The following is a 24,076-nucleotide window of genomic DNA, read 5'->3' on the forward strand; positions in this document are numbered from 1 at the left end:
CATTTTTCGAAACTCAAATTTATTGTCAATTCCAACATTGCCATCAACTCACTTGAGACAGCTGTAACTTAGGAACATCAAGATCAACCGCATACCATATACTGGCAGATTAGAAACAAAAACAAAATGGAAAAGAACCTCCCTAAGCCTTGCAACTTCTACACATGACTTGTTCTATCAGACCATGAATACTGGTTGTTCTCCCCCGCCCCCTTTGTGACATGCAGCAAAGTTTCATAGTTCCTATGTTTGATTTCCTTCTTATTCCCTTCAACAGACAGCTGATCTCTTTTAAACCGCAAGGGGCAATTTTGTACAGTTTTATCAATTATTCTAAACAAAATGTTGTTAATACCCATTGGGAAATCCAAACCATATTGAGAATTTAGTTAGTTGAAAGTATTTATATAAGGAGAGGCCCTGACAGAGTGGGTTAGGGAATGGACTTCTGATCCATAGTTCACCAGCCATCAGGGTTTTGAGGCCTGGCAGTGAGGGCTAGACTCACTTCGTTTCTATATAAGCCAACAAAGAAATGAACAGAAAAAAAAGAAAAAAAAAAGAAGAAGAAAAAGCTCTGGGATGAAGCAGTCGGGAAGCATTATTGTCACGAATTTCAGGTTTTTTTCTGATTAATAATTCCCTTCCCTTCTGATTATCACTAAAAACGCTTTCTTTTCTTCGTTGGAGAAGAGAGAAAAAACAACATCACAAATACTGGGTGGATGGATCAGGATGTTGATCACTAAAGAGACTGCTTGCAGCCAAACACTGAAAAATGTCATCAGGTGCAAGAAATATGACATGGGAGATGTGTTTCGTTTTAATTCAATGTATACACCCACTGATAATTAAAAACCGAGAAGTACATATATATCACCTAAGCATCATCAAAAAATACAAGGTCTGTTTAATAATATAGCTAGAAAGCGTTTCCCGAACCCATCTGAATCTATAGCATTACTGTTCACATTGTTCTGGTAATCATCAATTTCTGTGAAATAAATTATATGCAGGGAAGGGATAAATATGGGTGCATTCTTTTGATAGTATGATGTCAAATAATTTTATCCTGTCAAATGTACGCCCACTGTCATTTACACTACTTGCTTTGTTTTCTGACATTGTTAACATAAATTCAAGCGTGGACAAAAAAGGGAGAGGGCACACAGGAGCAAAAACAACAAACAAAACTTCACAATGTGGCTAGCAGCTTGTTGAGAACAGGCTCCAAAGCTGGATTCCTACACACACCCCACTCCCCACCACCAAAACAAATGGAAACATTTGTAATTTCAAGCAGACAGACTGCTATATTTACAAGACAGAAATGTATATACATTACACTTTACAGTATTCTGAACAAAGGTTCTTAAAAAGAAAACACACAAACACACACACACGCACGCACACACACACAAAAACAACCAACTCTTTCTCCACCCAGAAACCAACCACACACACACACACAAACACATGCACACACACACACCCTAAAACATTCCGAACAGTAAAGTAATTCTCACTAAAATTAATTAAAAAACAAAAAACAAACACAAACACATCCACACTAAACACCCATTCTTTCTCCACTCGGAAACCACCCACACAAATGCACCCCCCACAAACATCTGCAAGAACACTGTCTCCCAACAGTTAAAACTAAGTCCTGTGCCCCCAACCCAGTGACCGTGGTCAAGCAGGAGTGCAGGACGACTCAGCGTTCAGAGGTGCTGTGTGGGTGCTGGTCGTCCTCCCGCTGTGACGACTTCTCTCCGTCCGTCTCCAGCTCTGAAAACTTGTCGTGTTTCCACTCTCTCTCCACGCTGCGGTTGTCATCTGCAACACACCTCTCCTGTTGATGGCTGGCACTCCAGGCCATTATCTAGCCAGACACTGCCAGGCGGCAGTAGCCAAGTATTTAAACATTCATCTCTTTTCACTTGAAATACTCTAAGTTTCCAAATACTATGAGTATGACAGTCAGTTTAATCATGTAACTTACACTGAAACCCACCTGAAAGTACATGAGTGAGAGTAGTTTTGAGCAGTGTAATGGTTATCCATAAAAGTAGATTTTTCAACAGAATTTTGCCAGAAACAACCATTTTGTTATCATGATTCTTTACTATGCACACTAAGTGCATGCTATAGACAGGACCCCACTATATCATCTCATCTGAATGACTAGTGTCCAGACCACCACTCAAGGTGTACTGAAGGGGGAGAAAATAGTGGTTATGTGGAATCTGAACCAGTGTGCTCAGATTCTCTCACTTCCAAGCCGGACAAGTTGCCACTTGGCCAACACCCCACATGAAATAAACATGGCACATATTCACGTCATGTTCCACTATCAGTGAACATTATACTGCACTTGCAAAAATGATCAGATGATTCTGACAATCTTGTCAGAACTACCTAATCAGTATCTTTTTCAGAAATGAAAAGCAGCAACATATACACACTCACAGGTACCAGGAAGTTTAAGTTCTCATCAATTACCCCAAATTAAAACAATTCACCATCTCTTCTCACAACTACCTCAAATTAAATAAACAAAACAATCAAATAAACAAACTGTAAATAAACATCTAAATCCCCCTTGAAAACGGAGCATGGCTGCCTTAGTGGCATGGTAAAAACATACAAATGAAAGCCCACTCATACATTTGAGTGTATGTGTGAGATGCAACCCTCAAAACACAGAAAAAAAAAAAAGAAGAAAACAAAATAATAAAAATGTTCATACCATTACGACGGGCAGTGTATGATCTTCTTGGGGATCTGGAACGCGGGTCGTTCATGTATCGAGAATCATTATGATTATTGTAATTGCCCCTCCCTCTGTATGGGCCTCGGTAGGGTCCTCTGCTCCGATATGGTCGGAAAGGACGACGGTAGTTGGTGCGACCTCGCATGAAACGTCCCCGACCTCTGTCACGCATATCCATGCTTTCTCGGTCATCATGCTGTGAACAGATCATGCCACAGCTTTCAATGCAATGTGTTTAGTGTGTGTGTGTGTGTGTGTGTGTGTGTGTGTTGTGACAGAGAGAGAGAGAGAGAAAGAAAGAAGTTGAGAAAGAGGGAGCAGTATGTGTCTGAGAATGACATGCATTTACATGCACCGTGTCTGACTTGGCCTACCAATGTCCTTGAGACTGACAGAACAGACATGTGACAGGTTTCCAAACTTGATTAGAGTCTACTGTAAGCTGGGGTCATGATGCATCCACCAGTAGCCAAGTTCACAGCCTCTCTCATTAACACCCAAGAAGGCTGAAAATTGAGTTTGATGTCGTTAATGAAAAGTGATTTGAACCCTTTGTCCACTCTTGATTGACTGAACTGCTGTCCACTAGAGCAGGACAAATTTCTGGCCGAAGGTTTCACAATGTCCTCTTTTTGACCAAAGCAGCTTCCTTCAAACAATAACTGTGTCGAGAAAGTCTTGGTTAACATGCATTGCTCTTTTTCTCTTTTTTTTTTCTATGCATATACACCCTCATACCCCTTCACTTCATCCTTTCTAGCACACACACACACACAAACAGAGGCACTCACAGAGGCACACACACACACACACACACACACACGTACACAGAGTTCATAACCTGACACCTGTGTACCGGTTAAACATACCATGAAATACTTGGGGTCCTTTGGAATCAGCTCTGGTTGATCAAGCCAGGGGGTGTACTGGTACTTGTCTGAAACACACATGTGGCATCAGTGCATAACCTGCGTGTACATACTTCTGCTTCCGTTTGATGTTTATTGTAATACCTCAAACACAAAAAGGCAAACAAGCCTGCTGCAAACCTCTCAAACAGGATTCAGACTGGGTTTGGCTCTTTAAGTTCACATTACTTTGTCCTGGTATTAACAAAACATTATGAACATATTTTGTGAAACAAAAGTTGGAATAATCAAATTGGGCAAATGAATGGACGTTTTGGTTGTACTCAAACATGCATGGCTCCCTAACCAAAGGCAGAAAATGAATGGACGTTTTGTTGTACTCAAACACGCATGGCTCCCTAACCAAAGGCAGAAAATGAATGGACGTTTTGGTTGTACTCAAACATGCATGGCTCCCTAACCAAAGGCAGAAAATGGATGGACGTTTTGGTTGTACTCAAACACGCATGGCTCCCTAACCAAAGGCAGAAAATGAATGGACGTTTTGGTTGTACTCAAACACGCATGGCTCCCTAACCAAAGGCAGAAAATGGACAGCTGATGTGGCAGGGACCAGAAGGACAAAAAGGAAACAATTGAAAAAGAAAAAGTAATGCACTATATCCGAAAAAATGGTACCAGAGTCATTTTTGTGGATGACAGTATGTTAATGAATCACTGAATGTGAAGAACTGAAAACGGAACCCATCTTTTAACATGCAATATCAAAAGTGGCAAAAGTATATTTTCTATGCAAACATGATGAGGGACCAGTACCAGCTCAGAATAATGAAACTGGCATGTGCAATCTTTTCAAGAACAACATAAAACTGGGATTTATAACACATTTTTCAAACAGCACCAATTATACTTATCTGACAATGCAAAAGGAAAAATACAACACTGCAAAACATAATTATGTCAAATGAGTAAGTGTGCAACCATGGTGGGCAAAACAGTTGGGAACTTGAATGGAAGATTAATTTATTACCTTCAAACGTGTTCGTCTGCTTACCTTTGCGACGTGAATAATCTGGGAGTTCTCCTCCTTCCTTCTTTCGCTCTGCAAACACACCAACAAGACCATTTTTTGTTGGTGGGTCAAGATTTTCTTTTATCTCAACACTTATCAGTGATGGTATGGTCAAACTTTTACTGTCAGTTGTGACCTCCATGCAAGATGATTTGACAGCACAGGAGAAAAATAAATTATTGCATAGAATGAAACAACCTTCAGTCCAAATATCAATCTATAAATTTCTTATTAACATAATTCGGTATCAAAGCTGCCACTAAAAAACATATCAAAGTTAGTTTTTTTGTTCTGTTTAATTTCCAAATTTGTAAGTTGCAAAGACAAACAGAAGACTTAGAAAGAATATTATGATCATGACACAAAACAATTATGTTTTTCATAATATATCCACATTACAAGTATTTACTAAGTCTGAGTGAATGAAAGAGACTAAGAATGAGCTGTTATTAGTGTATTGCTGATTCTTCATGTGATAAAGAGTAGTTTAAGAACAGAATAATAAGACAATATTTTCCTTTCCCATTCCTTGTAACTATGATGTGAACCCTTTTGACCAAGTCTTTATCACTGATACAAGTTATTTGCCACAGCACAAAAGGAAAATGGAATTCTAGTGAGTTGAGCTTACACACAACTGACTGTACCACTACACATGTTGACCTCTGGCTTCACAGTCTGGAACTGAAGACATTTCTGCCTGACACCAGAGGTGCAACCGATACAAGACAGATCTCACCAAATGCCAATACTGGTTATCCACCTGTTAGTAATGTGGCAACAATTCACTAATCGTTTTGATACTGTCAGGCTATCATTCACTGACTGTTTTGATACTGTCAGGCTATCATTCACTGATCGTTTTGATACTGTCAGGCTATCATTCACTGACCGTTTTGATACTGTCAGGCTATCATTCACTGATCGTTTTGATACTGTCAGGCTATCATTCACTGTTTTGATACTGTCAGGCTATCATTCACTGACTGTTTTGATACTGTCAGGCTATCATTCACTGACTGTTTTGATACTGTCAGGCTATCATTCACTGACTGTTTTGATACTGTCAGGCTATCATTCACTGACCATCTTGATACTGTCAGGCTATCATTCACTGTTTTGATACTGTCAGGCTATCATTCACTGACTGTTTTGATACTGTCAGGCTATCATTCACTGACTGTTTTGATACTGTCAGGCTATCATTCACTGACTGTTTTGATACTGTCAGGCTATCATTCACTGACCATCTTGATACTGTCAGGCTATCATTCACTGACTGTTTTGATACTGTCAGGCTATCATTCACTGACTGTTTTGATACTGTCAGGCTATCATTCACTGACTGTTCTGATACTGTCAGGCTATCATTCACTGACCATCTTGATACTGTCAGGCTATCATTCACTGACCATCTTGATACTGTCAGGCTATCATTCACTGACCATCTTGATACTGTCAGGCTTTCATTCACTGACCGTTTTGATACTGTCAGGCTATCATTCACTGACTGTTTTGATACTGTCAGGCTATCATTCACTGACCATCTTGATACTGTCAGGCTATCATTCACTGACCATCTTGATACTGTCAGGCTTTCATTCACTGACCGTTTTGATACTGACAGGCAATCATTCACTGACCGTTTTGATACTGTCAGGCTATCATTCACTGACTGTTTTGATACTGACAGGCAATCATTCACTGACCATCTTGATACTGTCAGGCAATCATTCACTGACCCTTTTGATACTGTCAGGCAATTATTTCCTGACAGTTTTGATACTAATAGACAATCTGTTTGTTCCAGGCAGTCTTCTTTCCTTGTTTATTCAAATTTTTATTTTCTTACCAATTTTAAACTAACCTGTTTTCTCGTCCCGTTGCTCTGAGGACATACGTCTGCTGCTGTCATGGCGATCTTTCTCTCTGTCCACTCGGCTCCTGAAAAATCCAAAAAGGCACAAACATATTCCATGAGAGCTGAATCATCTATTTTCATCTCCTTACAAATCACAAACTTTCAAGACTTTAAAATTTTGCAGGCAAGAAAAAAAAAAAAAAAAAAAAAAGATTCCTCACTGATCGAAAACTTTCAAGACTTTATGCTAATTAAACATGAGTTGGGGGGAGGGGGGGGGGAAGGACTCATCAAAACTCCCAAACATACAGGAAAAAACCAACAACAAATAAACAAAACTCCTCATAAATTCCAAACTGACATAAGGAAAACACACACAAAGAGAAAAAACACAGAAAAACATGTTCATAATCAATCTCAAACTTCCAGGCAAAAAAAAAAACAACAAAACAAAAACAAAAAACAAAAACAAAAAAAAACTCCCCTCCTCACCAATCCCAAAGTTCAAAGACTGCCAATATGTTTTCTGTAATTCTTACACGCTATGTCCCTGCTACCTGAAGCCTCTCAAGTCTCTCCCCTTCACAATGCTGAATGATCTTGCCAACAAACAGTGGCAGGGGGCCCTCACCTGCTGTCTGAGGAGGACTTCCTGCCCGAGGACAGCTCGTGGCGCAGGTCATTGGGGTCCAGATTGGGCCGCCGGGACGACCCCATCTCCTCCCCTCTCTGCAGCTCTGCGTAGCGTGCCTCAAACCGTGGGTGGGTTGACATCCGCAGCCTGCAACACAACACGCAAAGTCAGAACAGAGTTCCTTGATGGGTGTGGCGGGCGAATGGTTAATCGCTAGATTCTTGCTCAAGTTTCCCCAGTCTGATCCCTCGTTTCGGTGCAGCTGGTGGGTGAAGGGTAGAGATTTTCCCCCAATCTCCCCAGTCAATGTACGTGCAGACCTACAAGTGCTTGAACCCCCCTTTGTGTGTGTACGCATGCAGATCACATATGCACATTAAAGATCCTGTAATCCATGTCAATGTTTTGTGGGTTATAGAAATAAGAACACAACCAGCATGCAAACCCCTGAAAACAGAGTATAGCTGCCTACATGACAGGGCAAAAACAGTCATACACATAAGTTGTATTTACAAGTGAATGTGGGAGTTGCAGCTCATGAACGCAGAAAAAGATGAAGGAGGAGAAGAATGGAGTTTGATCATTTCTGAACTTCCGCCATAAAATCAGTCTCCTGACTGGACAGCAATTTGACACTGCTTAATGTGCTTACGGTGACAAGCTGGATCTATTCAAGTCTGCAGAATACAATTCCCATGCCTCCTCCCTTCCATACTTAGGTTACATACCAGTGACTGAAACTGATTTTTTCTGTTCTGGAATTACAGCATATTCCTAAAGACTTCCAACCTTGCATCTCAAACTGGCTTCTCCGCCCAGAAATTAGAGACAAAGGTTGTTCATGCACTCAAACAAAGATTAGTCACTGTCTGTTCCCCTTATCCCATCTTCTCCCTTCCAGTGTCAAATGACCTTGACCAGTTTACCTGAACTGGGGATTTCTCTGTGTTGAGGGAGAGGCAGACCTTGACCTTGACCTGGAACTGGACTGGCTCCTCTTCACCGTTCTGTCAAGGCAACCAGCAATGAAGCCATTTTGTAATAATAATAATAAAGAAAACAACAACAACAAAAAACACAAGTTTATCACATACAAATAATACCACAATCATGACAATGCAAGGCACAGACAGAACAGGTCTAACAAACTGTGAAATAAATTTTCATGATAACGAAAGTACCCACTGTGATTTTTGGTGGTCTATTTTCCCCTTACCACTCAGTGCAGGATTTTCCACAATTCCATTACAAAGTACTTTCACACAGGGTATACTGACATCTACCAAAAGGACAATACAGTCACACAAAACAGCTCTGTGACTGCCTGTTCCCACAGGGTTTTTTTTTGCAGCACTGCCTTACAGTTACACTGCAGCACTTCCACACTTTTTAATGCACATCTAGACTTCATGCAGCACTCCTAAGACTGCTGCACTTCCATAGACTTTTTGCAGAACTGCCACAGACTGCTGCACTTCTAGACTGCTGAACTTCCATAGACTTCTTGCAACACTTCCACTCACTGCAGCACTTCCACAAATTGCAGAACTTCCGAAGACTGCTGCACTTCCATAAACTGCCCCACACTTAATTTTTTTTTATATTCTGCTATATATTCCCAGAGAATACCTCATCTTTCATTCAACAGTTTCAGATAATCCTACCTCCACAGACTTTCTGCCATAGTGCTCTGAACAGCTTCAGAAGCTCATGCTTTCAGTGACCTATCAAGTTTGGGGGACAACTGCAGCCTCGGCCCTCAGTTTTTTGTTTGTTTGTTTTTTTTTGTTTTTTTGCTCAACCTACAATAAATCACTTTACCACAGGGGGATCTTTTGTGTCTGCTTGTTCACATACACTAAGAATCATATACATCAAATCAATCCTAAGAATATACACAATATTCAGGTATAAGCACACATATCAAAACAATAAAAGGTATGAACAGCATTCCAAAAAATTAAAGAAAACAACAATCTTCTCTGTCTCTCATGACACTTGGATTAAAAAAAAAAGGAAAAAAAAAAGAAAAAAACACGGGTGGGTCTGTTCAGCTTAGCTGAGTCACGGTTCAATAATTCTACATGCAAATTGTAATAAGATTTAAAAAATACATAAAGAACATTTTGTAATGTGAGCATCATTTTCCCCCCTTTTGGTCTTGGAATCACCTAAAATTACTCATAAGAACAGCAAAATTGACCCTGTACTAGTGGTCCTCAGAATCTCATTATCAAACACAGAGAAAAAAAAAAGTTAAAAAAAAAAGGGAATCTCAATATTCCTTTTGTCTTTTAGAACTGAAAGTCAGTTTATTCTGGAGTCATTTTTATCAAATATGGGGAACAGTGACATACTACAACTGTGTACAAGTACAACATAGTACTGAAAAAATCTTTCTGTGAATACACTATGTTCTGGGGCAAACCATGCTTCTCTTTGGCCCCCTCTACAAAAATCAGTGTGCCATTCTCTCAAATTTTGCATCCTTTACCCACAGCTGCTCTTTCCACTGCACTTAAAGTATCCTTGTTCCTGATCTATTGCTCTAACAGTATCCTTATCCCTGATCCTATTGCACTGACAGTATGCTTATCTCTGAATCTATTGTGCTCACAGTGCAATCAGTGTTCGCTGTTCCCCATGCACCTAAAATTTTGAGGGTCAATATGACCCTCTGTCTCTTTTTTGGGGGGTGCTGGGGGTCATTTCACAAATTTTGAGGGTCATTTTGAGGGTCAAAGTCTAAATCATCCCATGTTTCAGCTTGCTGCTTTTGTTTGTTTGTTCCCCCAGACATCACACACACACATACACACTGGTCAAACTGAAATCCAATGTAAAAGTATTTACAAACCAAAAAAAAGAAAGAAAAAAAAATTTCAATGACTACAGTGACAATAACAAATGCGTCTCAATGCCAGTACCATGAAATGACTACTAGCATGGTCTGGGGTTATATATCACTGTCACAAACAAAACCTAAAAAAGAACAAAAAATGAAGAAACCCCCCCCAAAAAAAACGAAGTACCAAGCCACATGACACAAAACATTAAACAAAACTAAAATCAAGCATGCTGTCAAGCATCATACAGTAATAACCCAAATATAACTTGAACTCTGATTTTCATTTATTCATTCACTTCCAACCAGCCTCAGGCGCTTTTTTCTATTGACAGAATCTCTCTGCTGAATCTCTGTCACTGTCCGGTTGTCTCTGTTTTTTTTAATTTGTTGCCAAATGGCCGCTTGCCAAAAGCATTCATCTTTTTTACTGTGAACCTGAAATGCAGATTGTGCAGAAAAGCATCCCAGAGCGAAATTAGCACCAGTCAAGCTCCTCCAGCCATGTCACTAAAGTTGCGCTCAAAACTTTTGCGTGCGGCCTTCACAGTGTCTTCGTTCTGTCAGTTTTGATGGGCCAGGATTTGCCAATTTCGAAGGCCCCACGCCCATATTTCGACTTGATCACATTTCGACGATAGTTTGTTCAGAATCTCTGCTAGTACAGCTTGTAGTCTACAACAAGTCTGTATTCGTGCTCTAGCCAGCGCATCGGCAACAATTTCAGCATTTGTATGGAATGGTTGAGGATTGAGCGAACACGTTCTGTGCACTGGGTAAACGTATCTGACTCCAGTAAGGGAATTAACTTTGCGAAGCAGGCTTGTCGTCTGCTAGAGCAATCTGCCAGTACTGTTTGGTCTGGAAGCAGGTTTTTTTTTTCAGAAATTGTGTGTCATTATAACGCACATACCAAAAATATTGTGCGTCAAAACTGAAATCTGTGCGTCATTTACTCACATATATGCGTAATCTGGAACACTGGCATTATCCCTGAATCCCTTGTACTGACAGTGTCCTTATCCCTGGACCTGCTGTGTAGCATTATTATCCCTGAACCTACTGAGCTCACATCATCATTATCCCTGGATCTATTGTACTCATCATTATCCCATATCTGCACAATAGCCGAATGGTTAAAGCATTGGACTTACAATCTGAAAGTCCCGGGTTCGAATGTCAGTGGCACCTGGTGGGTAAAGGGTGGAGATTTTTCCGATCTCCCAGGTCAACATATGTGCAGACCTGCCAAAGCCTGAACTCCTTTCGTGTGTATACGCATGCAGATCAAATACGCATGTTAAAGATCCTGATATCCATGTCAGCATTCAGTAGGTTATGGAACAAGAACATACCCAGCATACACACCACCGAAAACGGAGGATGGCTGCCTACATGGCAGGGTAAATAAACAAAATGGTCATACACGTAAAATGTTAAATGTTATATGCTTGTCTGAGTGTGTATGTGTGCGTGCCTGAAATCTGATTGAATGACAAAGGAAACGAATGATGAGTGCCCTATAGAAGCCGTCAGCTGGCTCTATCCAGGTAGGCAGCCTGTGTTATAAATGACCCCGTGTTTGTAAAGCGCTTAGAGATTGGTCTCTGACCGAGGATAGGCTCTATATAAGTATCCAAATCAATCAATCAATCCATCCCTGGATCTGTGCTCACAGAATCGTTATCCATGAATCTACCATGCTCACAACAACATTATCCCTGAACCTACTGTGCTCACATCACTATCCCTGAACCTACTGTGCTCACATCATTATCCCTGAACCTCCTGTGCTCACAGCACCATTATTCCTGAACCAACTCTGCTCGAAGCATTGTATCCCTAATAAATGCTCACAGCACTGTTATCTATGAAGACAGTAGCTATGTTGGACAGGTACTGTACCTGACGATGTTGAGCGAGGACTTGTACTGGTAGGAGGCTGAGGAGCTCTGTCCTGATTCAGTTTGCTGGGAGGACTTCCCAGGTTTGACCCGAATCACTCTCCTGAAATCATCACTCCCAGGTAAACAACAGTCGCAGGATATGCAGACAGACACACACAGAGTGAGAGAGAGAAATGGGTGGTTGTGTGGGTGTGCAGTCAAATTATGAGAAAGCTAAAGGATATGCATTCATCAGGATCTGTTTGCTGTTTTTTTCTTATCACCAAGCACCCATTTTCCTGACAGAATGTTACTGCACCAGTTTAATTGTAAATGAAAAATGCTTAAATACTGTTACTTTCCATCCTCTACCCTCCAACAAACGGCTCAAACAAAAATACTTGATGTTTTAAAAATATATTTATACTTATTGTAAAGAAACATGTGTGAGAGTCCATTAAAAAATGATAAAACCTTACAGTAGCATCCCATACACACCCAGCAAGAGATATCTTATTACACACCCAGCAAGAGATATCTTATCTTCAAATACCACAACACCATAAGGCCTGCAAATGATTATGGATGGAGACTTGAAAGACAAAACTTGCATTCCCAAACCAAACATTTTCACTTACCTCTCAAAATCTGGGTCGTCTGCCAAATTTTTATCATGTCCAAATGCCTTAATTTCCTCCCTGTCAAAGATAGGCTTATGTTTGCGGCCTTCATAGGGATAGATCATGTTAAACAGCCCTTCATCAAACACAACCGTCACCGTGGAGTCCTCAGAGGGCTCAGCGTATGGGTTGCGTTGAATGGCAATGGAGATGTCCTCATCCAGCTCAAAATCGGAATCCTGAGAGATCAGTGAGAAGATCTTGTGCAAACGGTTTCGGGGTATCAACTCCTTTCCCTTTGAGGCCACAGCAGACTTTCTGCTGGTGCGCTGTATTTCTGGTGACAGTGAGCGTGAACGCCTTACATATTTTTCCAGTTTCCGTTTTTCATCTTCCTCAGGTTTTGAAGTGTGTAGCTTGTCTGTGTAATGCTCATCAGGTTTTGAAGCATGTTTGTCCACGTAGTACTTGGGACGCTCCTCTTCATGCCTGTTCCCATAGTGATACTGGCTCCGATCATGTGATCTGTGCTTTTCCCGGCTGTCAGATCGAGATCTATGGGAGCGGTCTTTTTCATGGAAAGGGGAGGAATGCCGACGAGTTTTCTTTCTGACAGGGGTCTTGTCATCTGGACTGTGGGAGCTCCTGCACAAAATGTAAAGCAAACACATAATGATGAAAGGCCTGCTACAGCTACTACTATACCACAACAGTCACACATACACTAATCTGTCCTGCCACCTTCTCACTTGCCCACACATAATTTTTTGTTTTAATTACTATACTTGTCCATTTAGTGTTCTTACTGAAACACAGGTGCATGATCCAACTTTATGTTGTTCTCTGAGTGAAATGCCTTTTTTTTTCCTCTTTTTTTTCTAAATTACCTTTTTATCAGCAAATGTGTCTGGTCATAAGCCTGTCATTTCTTTGCTGTCAGTACTCCTAATACCGCTCAGTGAGATGGATTGGTCAAAGCAACAATATTCTCAAGAACAGAAGCGAAGAGAAAAAAGTTAACTGCACCAACTAGCCAAGGACATTTGATCAGAATTTCTCACTGACTGATACAGGCCAAAAAGCACTATTTTTACTACAATTTTAGCACCAGTCCATCTTTACTATATTTGTTTCCAACTGCTACATGAATTTGCTACTTAAGTGACGGGCGCAATAGCCGAGTGGTTAAAGCGTTGGACTGTCAATCTGAGGGTCCCGGGTTCGAATCACGGTGATGGCGCCTGGTGGGTAAAGGGTGGAGATTTTTACGATCTCCCAGGTCAACATATGTGCAGACCTGCTAGTGCCTGAACCCCCTTTGTGTGTATATGCAAGTGGAAGATCAAATACGCACGTTAAAGATCCTGTAATCCATGTCAGCGTTCGGTGGGTTATGGAAACAAGAACATACCCAGCATGCACACCCCCGAAAACGGAGTATGGCTGCCTACATGGCGGGGTAAAAACGGTCATACACGTAAAAGCCCACTCGTGTGCATACGAGTGAACGTGGGAGTTCCAGCCCACGAACGCAGAAGAAGAAGAAGCTACTTAAGTGTAGTACTTTCACTGTGAGTGTAGCAAAAAAGCATTCTGATGTTCGGCATAACAAGCTATATTCAAAACGAAGCAGCTGCCAAGATGACTGGACTAACAGACGGACAGGAAAACAAAAGGTTTCAAGTTAAACGACGACCATTTCCCACTGCTGGCAGAGCATTCCTATCCCCAATACACAAGCTTGCAACGACAGTTACAGAATCTCGGCACACCTGACATGTGTCTGCTCTTTCTCCCTGGCCGGGGAGCGACGCTGATCCGGAGTTTTGGAGTGCTGACGCCTACGCTGTGATCCACTATCAGAACTCGATGAATCTGAATCCGAGGGCTTTTGACGATCCCGAGAACGTGACTTCTCTGCGCTGCGGCCTCGTGAATGGCTGCGACTGTGACTGTAGCTGCGAGATCGGCGACGTCGGTTGTGTGTCTCATCCCTGTGATTTTTTAAAGACCCAATTTGTTACTGCTGCTGCTTATCCCCCAAGCACCCCCACTCCCTTCCCTAAAAGTCACACACACATGAAAAACATAGACGCATGTAAAGAACTTGGATACAAATGTACAAATCCATGTCTCTGTCACACACACACACATACGTACTATTTATCACGCTACTGGTTTCTTTTTGCTTTTCCATTGAATGCAATATTTCTCTTTGTAGACAACTATTCCCAAGCATACTCATTCTTATTTCCACCATTGGAATTTTTAGTCCATTTCCATTTTTCGCATATTATGAGACTCTGATTTTTTTCTTCCAATCTGTCTTAAGTGAAAACATGACTGGATGTTCTCTGACAGCCTTATCCTATCCTAAACTAAGGTAAAAAAACAAACACAAACTCTGATCACTTAAAACAGATATGCCAGAACTGGCTCAAGCCAATCTAAAATAATCCAGATGATTACAAAAAAAATATGCCTACTCACACACACACATACACACACACACACAAGACAAGTTCCCTCCTGGCAACCACTGACCAGGCCTTCAGGACAAGGAAAAACAAACAAACAAACAAAAAACCACCAGTGGTTTAAAAGACAGAATCACCAAAACTGATCACCACCAAACTGACCTGTTGTTATAACGCTGGTATCTGGGGTAATACCGCTCCGACGCCCCCCGATACGAAGACATGCCCCGTGAGCCACGATACATGAAGGGACGTCGAGAGGGCCGGCCACGCCCAGAGCCACCGCGGAAGTAGCGCTGATGGTAGTGGCCCGGCGGGGAATACCTGCGTGTTGACACAAGGTCCAGCACCCGCTTTTGCTTGGAGGAGGGAGGATCAGAGGATCCAGACCTCGATCTGTTTTGGAGCGGGAAAAAAGAAAAGAGAACAGAATTATATCAAACAGCCTTTATAATATATCTGCTTCTGAAAATAAATTCTTACAATGCAGTTACTGACAGAGATATACACAGGCAGATCCCATAGGCCTTCTAAATTTCATTTATTATTTCCTGTGCAGTTATTCACTGCCGTAAAGATAAACAAAGGTAGATTCCATATGCCTTTTATCCTAAATTGGTATCTAATTCTTACTGCAAAAACTTAAGAGACTTCCCAAAATATAAATTCCAATAATGTAGTAACTTGCAGAGACATATATATATCCCATATGCCTCCCAAATTTGATTAAATAATTTTCATGCAGTTACTAACACACACACACACATATATGTATATATATCATGAATTCCTATCTAGTCACTGACCTTTGTGATTGAGAGATATCTATACAAAGATACATGCCATATGCCATAAACTGGTTGTTTTAAAGAAAATTGTGATTGTTAATTTCTGAGAGATACACAAAGATAAATCCCACATCCTTTCTAACTTTGATTTAATTCATGTGCCGTAACTTACAGCTAGCTTTTCAAAGGTGGGTTCCACATATGCCTTCTAAATTTGTAGGATAAATTACTATAGTAACTGACAGAGAAATATATGCAAAGACATACAGATCCGTTGCGTATTCATAATCTGAAGTATAATTCTTTAGAAGTAACTGGCAGAGAAATATGCAAGAAGACCAATCCCACATGACATGCCTCAGTAATCAACTAATTTGCAAAATCAATTCCTCTAACTCTGTTTAGTAATTGACTTTTTTTTAAAACAGATATTTATTCAATGAAAGATTCCATGTCAGATGTGCCTTCTGAATTTGTATCATAAATTCTTTTGTATTTCATTAACTCTTCCCAACACCATAATCCACTGAAAATAAACCTGTCTGGGATGTAAATTTTAACTGAAAGCATTTATAAAGAAATATATAAGTAAAGAATAGAGATTCATCAGCATAAATATTGCAAACATTAACAGGAATTCATTGACATAAACACAATTTTAAAAAAAGAATAAATTCTCTTTTCTTTTTTTAAGTCAATTCTGCAAAGACTTTCACAGATTTTCTTCCAAGACTAGCATTCTATGCCTGTGCCTGGGTGCATAATAGTTACTGGCTGACAAACTGGCAGATATCATAGACTCAGAGAGAGAGGAAGCATGCACTGCACTGGCTGTGACTGATTCTTTCTCCTTGTCATTATTTGTTATCTGATGCACTTTGATGACTTTAAACAATGTCATAATAGGTATATCTATATCTGTATTCTTTTCTTTAATCAGTGAGTCCTTGTTCAAGCCTTAAGCACAGAAAGAAGAAATCTGTGCCAGCGTGTGACTCTCATCCTAACCTCATTCAGTCATGTGGCTTTTTGACCCTGAACTGGCCAATAGTAAAATATATCATCATATTTCTGAGAAATCTCCACAAACTAATTTTGTTATCAGTACTTCTAGTTATACAAACAACAACAACAGTTGCAAATGCACAGAGCAGACACAGATTTGTAAACTTATATCTATAAACACACTATCACAATCATCTTGGATGGTGTGATCCATCTTTTGTTTTAGTCAGTAATGAAAATAAAATGCAGATGGACTTGTGTTAGACTAGTGAAACACCGAAAGTCAGAACTGAAGGTCATTTGTGCTGATCAAGATATGTTCAGGCAGTTCTCTCTGCCAAAGACCCAACCCACTACTCACCCAAGGCTGAGGAATGAATCAAAGCTGGAATTGACAGCATGGCAACTGCTGTTAGTTTTTATCACCCTTTTCAAAACTCCTGGATCTTACTTTTCTGCCATCAGATCCACTTTCTTTGTCATCATTTTGGGTTGTTGTTGTTTTTTTTGTTGTTGGTGGTGGTGGTCTTTTTTTTCCCTTAAAAAAAAAAAAAGAAAAAAAGAAAAAGAAAAAAGAGATGGCTGACAGCTTCAACATCCATTATAAGCTGAGAGGATGATTCAGGCCAATCAGACTAACTCCATCACCTTCCTTCGTCATCAAATCCTCCAGCCCATGGTACAGATTTTAACCTCAGTGGAAACTCTGGATCCATTGACAGATCTTTGATGAATTTGTTGTCAAACCATGTAATCATAAATATCATCTGTCCTATGATCCTGTCTTCAAATGCAAACAAAGGCATTTCTGTCATTGTTGCTGTCATTGATCCATTTCACTCCTTGTGTAAATATCTGCAGTGGACTGATCCGATGATGACCATGCGTATGTGTTGCAAACCGCTGTCATCAACAAAATCACCAAAAATCAGTATGTTGCTGGAGCTTCCATTGCAGTAATCACAGCTGTTGTTGTTGCCTTTTGATACTGTTGTTGTTGTTGATGTTACACTGTTATTGTTCATCTCCAAAACTGTTTTTGGGGTCAGCAATGATGACCAGCTTCAAGTGGCTGGTGGAAGAACTATTGTCACAGCTGTGACTGTCTTCCCGAAGATTTTCAATGATCTCATGGAAGGATAAACCCCAAGGCATCTGAGCTTTTCCGCCATCTCATGTGCTTGAATGACACTGAAAAAATAGACAATATGCATGCAGCTTAGTGAATTATTGAGAATAAATATTGCATATATGTCATACTATTAGTGACTATTACAAACTTTTTCTGGGTCTACAACTAGGTCTATGTTTACAAACATTTTTAATGAAAGTTCCTTAACACTAAAAGTTAAGTTTCTTTGTTGACAGATCTAAAGTTCAGTCATAATTTGACAGTATATACAGTGACTGAGTGAGTAGGGTGACAGCATGCTTTCACGTAATTGTTACACTAAAATGAATCAATACAATTGCTAAGGCACATGTGCATGTGTGTGAGTTGTATCTAATCTTTATATTCTTTTAATGTTAGTTCCTGAAATAACAATGCAGCATGTGATAAATAATTACACACATTTTCCTTCTTCTGTATTAATTTTTCAAACAATAACTCAGAATAAGATTTTTTTTTTTTTTAATCAGTCTTTTCTGTACCACTTCACACTGGATTTTTTTTTATGGCTTAAGGTATGTTTGTGCACGTGAATGTGTGTATGATGCTATAATGGAGGTCCATTTAGATTAAAGACAATGTGACAAGGCTTCCTTTCATAATATATCTGGACATCAACCAGACCAGGGAGATACAGACACCTGTATTGTTGGTCAGGATATTTCAGCAACACTACCAAATACACATTCTGTGAAGTGGATGATCCTCAGCTATATGGGCCCAGCCTATTTGAACACACAGCACACTCAGCCATGGGCTGGCAAAAAAAAAAAAAAATTTTTTTTTCTTTCTGGGGCTCAGATTTGTGTCCTCCAAATAACGTCTGATATCTATGTTAACTACCTGACTACAGTGTCTGGTAGCTTTGGTAATGTTTAATATATATAATATACATATATGCTCATATTTATGAATACATGAATGTGTAACACAAGCAAAGCCTCTTGAGTGTGTATCTATATTAACCCCTAGGCTGCCTGCATGACGAGATAACTCGTCATGGCAAGCATGTATGCTTCGCTGCCTGCATGACGAGATAACTCGTCATCGAAATATTCTGACTTTTCCCTGGTTTGCATTCACTTCCTTGGCAAAAATAGTGGTAGCTTTAGCCTGGGGAATCTCTCTAGATTCTATTCATAGCTAGAAACCCCATCTACGTCATGAAGCAGTCCTTTATTTGAACGTTTTGGTTGGGTCACTGTCCAAGTGTTTGCCTGACTTCTCTCCTCGCTCGCTCAACAAAATGTCGGACTGACGCCGTGCTCAAGACATGCGATCGTGACGAACTAAATCAAAAATGATTTCTTTCTTTAGCTGATGCTCAGAAAGAACTGAAGCGTAAATTCGAAGGAGAAGATAGAGATGAACATTTATAGGACGATCTGATAGAAAATAAAGGGAGCAATCAAGAGAGTGGCCAAGATGCAACTGTCAGTGAGTGATGTCAGCTGTACAGCTGTTAGCAGACGACAGATGACCGAATTAGCAGCAGAGCGATATTCTTGGCACGCAGCCAACGCGGTCTGATGAGAACTGAATCAAGTGACCGTGTGAGAGGGGTGAGGAGGAGGGGGGGGGGGGGGGGGTGGAGACTGAGGGGGCGTGGCCTCACATCCATCTTATCACTTGGAGAAGTCACAATGTATTGTGTATCTATTTCTTAAAAAAAATATATATATTGTGGTTGTTCTAGTATGATTTTGTGTTTGCAGATATCCATTTGTCCAGAAAATATGTTTTTGTGCAAATTACCTGACTAATGTTTGTAATGAACAAGTTGAAAATGTGACAAAAAACAAAACACTGATTTCAAAACAACAACATGTCACTAAAAATATATAAAATGGGAAAATAGCATGTGTTTTGTATTCTTTATTCATTTACCTTTCAGAAAATATATACTTTTATGGGTCTTTCTCCAATGACAAAGAGCACAGAATTTTTGGAAAATTTATACCCGTTTTTTGTGAAAAAACCCTGGCAAATAGATTTCACTTAAATCTTATTCTCCTGGCAGCCAAAGGGTTAAGACACAATAAGAGCATGCATGTAGTGTGTAGAGGTAAATATCTGTTATCATTCAATAAAGCATTCTGACAATTAAACTTAAAATGAACACACACCAATATATATTATATATCAGCGGGAGGGGAATTGTCTCATACTACACAGACATTGCTAGAACACTTCATTAATAATTAATAAATCATATTGTGGAACAAGCACAACAATTTTTACGTTACATTGTTAGGCAAACACGATCTCAACTTGTGCAGTTCAGGTCACCCAATGTAAATCGCCCCTACCCCCCAACATAAACTAATGATTAACATTCTCCCTCAAAAACGTTTTCATTAGATCAGAACAGGAAACAAGACAATAGTTACCTATGCTTGAGCTTCACAATGGCCATGTGACTTTCCGCATCATGTAAATTTCCCAGCGTGTTCATCTCAATGCTTCTTCCTCCTTCCAGATAAATGCTGCGTCCTTTCTATACCTCCTCAGTGGCCAAAATGTTGGGTCTGTTGTGGGGCTGTCATAATTGGCAACAGGCTTCATTCTTATTCTTTTCATGGGAACAGGTCTGCAGAACATTGCAGGCTCTGGTGGCATGCCTGGCATAGGTCATTATTCACATCTGTCTCTGAATATCTTTCAAAATGCAGATCCAGTCCTGTGAGACTGTAGATTTTTCGTAGCATTTCAACATAGAAAAAAAAAGTGCTCCCAAATAGATTTTGTTTAATCACAACAGAATTTTTTTTATTTCAGACTCTTGAAATTTACATCCCTCTAAATTCAAATGAGTATTTTGTGATGTATACTGTGCTGAAAATTGAAATACACAGAAATAGTTGTGATTATCTGATACAAAAGTCACTTGTAGTTCTCAGCCAGTAAGGGACCCTTTCACTTTTCACATAGATTATTGGTAGATTCTATTTGCTACATTTTTGTTCGTTTGCTTTTTCGAGGGTTTTTTGGTTCTTGTTGCTTTTTTTATAAACAACCTTTGAAAGGTTGTGATGGAATATTTCAGACTGAGCTGGGGTTTTTTTCATTTGAAGCATCTGCAACAAGAAGAAATAATATATAAATTATAAATATAATGAATGATAATTTTGTTCCAATCATCAATATTTGTCATTGTGTGTGTGTGTGTGTGTGTGTGTGTGTGTGCGTGTGTGTGTGTGTGTGAGAGAGAGAGAGAGAGAGAGCACACAAAACTTGTCAAAAAAGGAAAAGGCCATTCATAGAAAACTATGACAAATAGACAACACATAAATTTATCTTTCTCCCTCTCAGTCTCTCACTCTCCCTTTCTCAGTTTCTGCCTCTTGCACATATGTCCAATGTTAATGTGCACAAACACACACACACACATACACACACCACATGATGAGACGCACACACACACACCTGTTCTTCAATCAGCTAGATATTACCAAAAAAATGTGAACCTATTTCCTTAAAAAGGATTACATTTTTTTTACTTTCCCACCACAGAAAAATGTAAAATCCACTTCTACTCCTTGTCCCACATAAAAAAATATTAAATCTCAGTGAGCACACAGTGTAATAACCTGTAATTACCAGACTCACCGTTCTCAGGCAACAAGCAGTTATGCCACTCCACAGCTCAACAGCCTTGTTGTTTTTTCGTTTTTTCTTGTTTTGTTTTTTCAGTGTCCAGCAGTTCTGCTATATGGCTGTCAGTGTCACTATGACAATGTCAGACTGTACTGGACATCAGAAACATGGTGTGCATCCACATAAAAAAGTCCTGCAAGTGCTGCAAGACAATTAGACGCCATTAGCACATTCATGAAGAGGCGATACAGACTGCGTGAGTGATTTTCCATGGACACAATCCTCCACTTGCCCAGTGGTTTCCAAATCCCAAGTCTGACATCAGTTGTAAGTGTATTCATCTGTCCAGGTTTCTGCCATCATCGGGGTATTCCTGAGTCATCTCCATGTCTCTCTCATCAAGGTGGTTTCATGTTGTGGAATGGGAAGCTTAAAAAGACACTTCTTTCTGTTAACACCATTGTCTTTTTCTTTTTTGGGAAAAAAAAGCATCTGGAGCTCATTACTTATTCATTCCAATCTTACATTGCTTTCTCCTGTAACAGTACATATCATCTCTGAAAAAAACTTACAAAGGCATCACATCATACTAAATTACAGAAATCGTAACCGTTCCTTTGCCAACTTGGTAATGCACATCTGCAGTACAACTACTATAAATTATAAGTCATGATAAACGAATGATTCAAATGCAAAGCATGAATGATAATAGAAGACCTTTTAAAATTATTCTTCTTTTTTTTTAAAGAGCATAGTTCTGCATACACTGACACAGACTTGAGTCGATAAGTTGACAAATACATTATACAGTACTGTACATACATCCTCATTTTGTGATTTATGATAAATCATACTGATAGACTAAAGCTGATAAGCACACAGAGTGACACACACACAGTGACACACACGCAGTGACACACACACACAAGATCACAGATCGAACACAATGCAATACAATTATTCTGAACTTTCTAGTGTCTGAAAGTGAAACTTAAGTTTACTTCCATAAAATCATCACAATGAATTTATTCCTGATGTGTGTGATTGAGTGGAATCTTTCTTTTTTTGTCACTGATGTCTGTAGCTAAAGTAAAACAAGCCTCTTTTTGAATCTTAGCTCATCATATTCAGATGCTTCAATCCTCATTTTTAAACAAGCTTCCTTTTATTTTGATGCAGTCTGATGCACACTTTGGAAGATACCAATCAATCAACATATTAAAGAAAGAATGTTCTAAACATACAATTACTTAGTACTACTACTATCATCAAGATTTTAAATTCCTACTGGTCCAAAACCAGTAACTAAAGTAAAGGAAGGTGGTGTTCCCTGAAAATGCTATAACATTCACCATTTGTTTCAACTGCAAATGTTTGTAAGCCAGTGACTGTCTTAACTAAAGCCATGGCCCATAGGCACAAAAATAAAATTTCTGTCACCACAAATCAGACTGTACTTCTAGTCTTGAACATAATAATGAATCATTCCTTAGAGCTGGACATGATCAGGATTTAAAAAAATATATATATATTAATCAATAAATGAGTAAAGTTGTACAAATACTAAATAACATTTGAGTTAGAGACAGCACAAACGTTTTTTCATTAGTTGCATGCACTATCCCAAGTCTGTTGCGAGGATCTATTCAACATAGCTCTACCGTCTACGACTGACAACTGCAAATTTGTGCAATGTATCGATCCTGATACTGATCTAGGAGAGTGCCATCAAAAACATGGAAAAACAAAACCATATCATGGCATATGGTTTTTCCCGTAAATTACTTTTTTTTTTTTTACTTTAATGTTTACATAAAAGTACACCAACCTTGAAATTATTTTTCAACTTCTGGATTATCTATAGACCTACATCTAGCTTCAGAAAGACACAATAATGCTAGTGGTACATTGATTATCAAAAGACACATGGCACAGTTTTTTCACTTGTGTTGAGGACACTTGTTTTTTCTTCTTCCCGCAACTGACTCTGTTCGCGATGGAAAAGCGTAGAAAATATTACCTGCGGTCTCGTTTTGACGACATTAGTATTCGAACTGCCTTATCATCTGATTTGCAAGCATAAAAGAAGACAATTTTCTCAATGCAGCTGCAAGGGTGTAACTGTCTACCAAACAATTCGGTGGCTGGAGTAACTTCCGGAGCTCAAACGTCTTATCACAGAAGAAAAGAACAATGTATATATTCTAACTGTGAACCGACTCTAACCACAGAAAAAGAAGATGACAAAACAACAACAAAACAACAAAAACAACAACTGAATGGACATAATATTCACAGAAACAGGGGCGTAGGCATATGTTCAGTGTATGCATTGAAAAAAAAAAAAAAAAAAAAAAAAAAAGAGAGAGAGAGAGAGAGAGAGCGAAGTTCGTCTGAACTGATCAGTTTCAGTTTCGAGAAGGTATCAAAACGATCAGTTTCAGTTCGAGTTCAGTTTCAAGGTGTTGTCAGAGC

General features: G+C 39.5%; 1 protein-coding gene across 1 annotated transcript; it reads right to left on the reverse strand.

Moving 5' to 3' along the window:
- Window positions 1-23,754, reverse strand: LOC143291211 (uncharacterized). The gene is made up of 12 exons (XM_076600967.1): window positions 23,622-23,754; window positions 15,203-15,436; window positions 14,336-14,557; window positions 12,582-13,208; window positions 11,963-12,064; window positions 8,139-8,219; window positions 7,210-7,359; window positions 6,585-6,661; window positions 4,700-4,747; window positions 3,646-3,713; window positions 2,753-2,972; window positions 1-1,839 (listed from the first exon to the last, which is right to left on the reverse strand). The coding sequence occupies exons 1-12, from the start codon at window positions 23,642-23,644 to the stop codon at window positions 1,718-1,720; spliced, it is 1,974 nt and encodes a 657-aa protein (XP_076457082.1). The 5' UTR covers window positions 23,645-23,754; the 3' UTR covers window positions 1-1,717.
- Window positions 23,755-24,076: the final 322 nt, after the last annotated feature.

Source organism: Babylonia areolata, chromosome 16, assembly GCF_041734735.1.
Source record: "Babylonia areolata isolate BAREFJ2019XMU chromosome 16, ASM4173473v1, whole genome shotgun sequence".
Taxonomy (NCBI): domain Eukaryota; kingdom Metazoa; phylum Mollusca; class Gastropoda; order Neogastropoda; family Buccinidae; genus Babylonia; species Babylonia areolata.

Bases quoted from the DNA above. Each gene is read 5' to 3' on its own strand.
- LOC143291211 (XM_076600967.1), bottom strand. From the start codon at position 23,644: ATGTCGTCAAAACGAGACCGCAG. The intron at 12,065-12,581 runs GTAAGTGAAAAT...TGATGATTTCAG, and splicing joins GACGACCCAGATTTTGAGAG to GAGAGTGATTCGGGTCAAAC. The intron at 2,973-3,645 runs GTATGTTTAACC...ATCTGTTCACAG, and splicing joins AGGACCCCAAGTATTTCATG to CATGATGACCGAGAAAGCAT.